At 37.9% G+C, this 4,179-nt stretch overlaps 1 protein-coding gene across 1 annotated transcript; it reads left to right on the top strand.

Annotated features, from left to right (window-relative positions):
• The first annotated feature begins 456 nt into the window (after positions 1-456).
• On the top strand, positions 457-3,618 carry LOC117180632 (ankyrin-3-like). The gene is made up of 7 exons (XM_033373122.1): positions 457-508; positions 988-1,439; positions 1,501-1,636; positions 1,751-1,912; positions 1,958-2,074; positions 2,152-2,349; positions 2,870-3,618. Exons 1-7 carry the CDS (start codon positions 457-459, stop codon positions 3,616-3,618), a joined length of 1,866 nt encoding a protein of 621 aa, XP_033229013.1.
• Positions 3,619-4,179: the final 561 nt, after the last annotated feature.

Raw genomic sequence — 4,179 nt, 5'->3', positions numbered from 1 at the left:
AAGTTATTTTTATCTAGCGACGCTTATTGACTGAACGGGCCGGCCTTGTAACGTTGCATGCGCTGTAAGCAACTTTTTTAAGTGAACATGTACCGAAAAGCGTGGCTCTATTTTAAATAAATAAATTCTATCAATAATGATACAGATAAGTATACCGGACTCTTCATTTTTTAAGTCACGATGTAGCAATTTCTAGAACTGCCTATCCACGCGAGTTTGGATCTCATCGATTTCTGACCAAAACAATTGTAGACTACACCCCAAACTGTTGTCCGTTTGCATCAGTGTATGCTTGTTAATGCTTATGAAGTTTTGTTTGAGGACGTTTCTTCAAAAAAAAAATGAAAATGGAGGAAAAAGGAAAGGTGAAATTGTTCATTAGTTTATTAACCTCAGTTTTATAAGATTCTTGAAAAAAAATTTTAAATGTCAACCGTCCTAAGGGTTATCAGGCATATGGTAATGCAACTGCATAGGCCTTTTTGGAAAACAGCTTCCGAACGTAAAGGTAAGTTTTAAAGGTCTGAATAGTAATCTTTCCAAGCGTAAAATGCTTTCGCGCAAATCTGTTTTTTCACCCTTTTATCGGGTGAAGACCTTTCAGTTTCACGAAATACAATCAACTATCGGAAAGCGGAGGAGAACTTACAGGGACTGGGTTGGGAGTTGGCGCAACTGCGCAATTTGAAATAGACGTGTACGGAGGACTTGAAATCTGAGCGACTTGAAATAAAGGATACTTCACTGTATACATTTTATTTATGAAAGACCTAAAATTATAAAGATCTAAATTAAACCATTTTTCACAAAGTTGAAAGTTTTAATTCAGTTCAGCTGCCAATAAATAACTTGTTTCTTATAAACCGATATTTAACTATGAACTATTAAACCTTACATAAAAGTTGCGGACTCACATAATGATGACACCCATTACTTGGTTACAGATAGCTATGGAAGCATAAGACCAAAATCAAGTATTGATTCCAGCTGTTCAAGCAGGAGATGTCGAAGAAGTCAGGCGTCTCAACACACTAGGTGCTGACTCCTTGCGGCTGTTGAGAAACTTCAGACATTTTAAATCTGGATTTTCTCTACTTCATTTAGCAGCAGAGTGTGGTAGTATGGAGATGATTTCCCTCTTACAGAAGGTAAACTGCCAAATCAACGCCCGGGACAAAGAACGTCGTACACCTCAGCACATTGCAGTGTTGAATGGACAAGCAAGAGCTGTGGATACTCTTTTGATACACGGTGCAAATCAGAAGCTGACAGACATGAAAAATAAAACGTTGCTTTGCTGGGCAGTCGAAAGACAAGATGGTCCAACAATAGAAGTCTTGCTAAAAAACATAATAACACTGGAACATGATAAAATGCTCATTTACAGTGCTGTTGAAACAATGTGCCAGACCAAACCATTTTTCGTCAAAAACTGGGAAGTCTCCGATCCATGTAGCCGCCGAAAAGGGGTCTCTAGGGATTGTTTCTCTATTATTACAGTATGGTGCTAACCCGAACGCGATACGAATTTTTACATCAGATTCTGAAAAAGGTGAACATTCAGTAGGATATACGGCACTTCACATAGCAGTCGAAAAGGAAGAATTCGAAATCTTCCAACTTCTCTTACAGTATGGTGCATAACCTGATCTTATTGACGAGAAAGGGAGAAGTCCACTCCATTTAGCAACGAAAAATGGATCGCTGCCTGTAGTTACTGCTCTAATGAATTGTGGATGCGGTGTTTCAGCTTTATTTACACCAGCAGAACCGTGTGGATTCACGCCTCTACATATTGCGGTTGAAATCGGCAACGAGGACATTGTAACTCTCCTTTTAAATGCAGGGATCCCTGTAAATTCTCCGACAAAGACTGGATTTATTCCTCTTCATCTGGCTGCACAAAATCCAAGTCTTAAAGGACCCTCTTAAATAGATACTCCGTTGTTTTTCGCAGCGGAAGCAGGGAGCTTCGAAATTGTGGAAATCATATCTGAAATATCTTCTAATCGGACCGGAGAATGGCAAAAAGGCTATTTTTCGTTATTCGTGGCTGCATATCATGGACGCGAGGGTATTGTTAAAAACCTTTTGGAATAGGAGTGAATCTAAATGCGAATATCCGAAATTATCTGTCTCCTCTACAAGCAGCTGCACAACAGGGCCATGAAAATATCGTCAAGATTCTTTTGGAACACCAAGCGGAGGTATATCCAAAGTGTATTACAGGAAATGATCAGTTCTCCACTCCTCTCATTGCTGCTTGTCTTTCTGGACACGAAGCCATCGTAGAAATTCTTCTGAACCACGGAGCTGATGTGTGGTTCTTTCAAAACAATTTGAGGTTGGGTATAGGCCGCTTCACTTTACTGCTTTAGGTGGTAAAAAGGAAGTTTTCGAGAACATTTTAAAACGAGGAGCAGATATCAAAGCCAAAGCTGAAGATAATTCAACCCGATTTTATGTTGCTGTAGAAACGGAACAAGACGATGTGGTTTTTTGTCTTTTGGAATCTGGCGCGTCTACAGCTGATACTAAACATGTACTCATAAAAGCTGTCGTATTAGGAAATGTGCAGGCTGTTAAGCTTCTGCTGAAATACAAGGTACCCCTGAACTTCACCTTAAGTTTGGATGAGATTGAGGATTATGATTAAGAGTTTTTAAGTTATGAAAGTGGTTATACACCGTTGCATATAGCTATAATAATAAGCACTCTAGAGATAATCGAAGTTTTTTAGAAAGAAGGATCAATAGTAGATACCATTTCTGAAGTGAAATTGCCCCATCACTTAGCCGCTGAGAGAGGTTACAAACAATATTAAAACTTACCGAGTACGGAGCCTGCATTCATTCCAAATGTTCTCTAGGATTAACGCCCATTTTTCATGGGGTCGCTCATTTCAAAACTAAAGCCTTTAAATCACTTGTGAAGTTGGGAGCATCGTTAAGTGCGAAGACTAGCAAGGGACAGTCTTTACTTCACTATGCTATTGATGAAAATAAAGAGATTATTTACCACATAACGGATCATTTGATCAGGCTGATCTTGGAATGCGGGGAAGACGTCAATTTAAAAGATTCATTAAATATTTCAGCATTCGAAAAAATCTTGCACAGAAGAGCGTCTGTGGATTCTGATGACAGTGAATACGACGAAGAAGCAGAAATCAATGGAATACCCTACGATTATGAGCAATTACTTAAACTTTTATTGGAAGAAGGTTTCAACGTAAACACTCAAATTGGTGAATCTGCACAAACTATTTTTCATTTTGTAGCTGAAACAGTAAATGCAAAAGTTGTAAAATTGCTGTTACAACATGATGTTGATGTTAATCTTCTAGATGGACAAGGACACACAGCTTTCCGTCAATCTGTGGCAAAAGCTCGTCTCCTTCTGAGGGATATACGGAGAGAATTAAGCGAAGACGAGAACGAAAATCTTATAATTCGAGGCTTGCACGCTGCTGTTGTTTCTAATGATTTTTTGTTTGGCAGGTTTATTTCGTATAATACCTCGATGATGTACAGGGAGTATCAAGAAGCTGTTGAACTTTTGCGTATAGTGACTAAAGGTTTAGCTAGAATTCAAGCTTCTGGTGCAGAATTAAATTGAGAAAATTTAAAATTGACAAAAAATGAGTTTGTAAAATATTATTGTAAGTTATGTAACGAAGAGTTGGCTAAACTGAAGGAAAAAAGATCAGCAAGCAAGTTACCTGTTTTGATATTTTAATATCAAATGAGAATAATTTATTTTATTATGCTAATAACGAAAATATAATCGAGGGTTAGGAAGCCAAAAATTTAAAAGAGTTTCCGTTATATGAGGAAGAATTAAAAGCTCGTTTTTGAAGAGGCGTGGCTAGAAAAAATGTTTGTGAAATGAGCACATCGATTTTATATTATATCTTTAAATTGAAAGTACCGTGTCTTGCAATTTACGAATTATTTAAATATCTAAGACATGTCAATTTGAAAAATTTGTGCGGGACGCGAAATCCGATTTGTTTGTTAGTTCCGAGGATAGTTTCGAGGTTAGTTCCCACTTGTCTTCAAATTCTGATTAAGAAAAAGGTAGTTTACTAAGGAATTTGTTTTTGGCATGGACATAGGAAACACGGGACTAGGCATGAAATCCTAACTTGGGCGACCAAGGTTGATTTCATGGGAGGGG

Source organism: Belonocnema kinseyi, chromosome 9 (genome assembly GCF_010883055.1).
Source record: "Belonocnema kinseyi isolate 2016_QV_RU_SX_M_011 chromosome 9, B_treatae_v1, whole genome shotgun sequence".
In the NCBI taxonomy this organism is placed as follows: domain Eukaryota; kingdom Metazoa; phylum Arthropoda; class Insecta; order Hymenoptera; family Cynipidae; genus Belonocnema; species Belonocnema kinseyi.
Note: the sequence above shows the minus strand (reverse complement) of the source record. Positions and strands in the feature narration are given on the sequence as shown.

Coding starts and splice junctions, on each gene's coding strand:
- LOC117180632 (XM_033373122.1), top strand. CDS start 457: ATGGTAATGCAACTGCATAGGCCTTTTTGGAAAACAGCTTCCGAACGT. Junction 1,913..1,957: donor TCTGGCTGCACAAAATCCAA/GTCTTAAAGGAC, acceptor TGTTTTTCGCAG/CGGAAGCAGGGAGCTTCGAA. Junction 2,350..2,869: donor TCAAAACAATTTGAGGTTGG/GTATAGGCCGCT, acceptor AATGTTCTCTAG/GATTAACGCCCATTTTTCAT.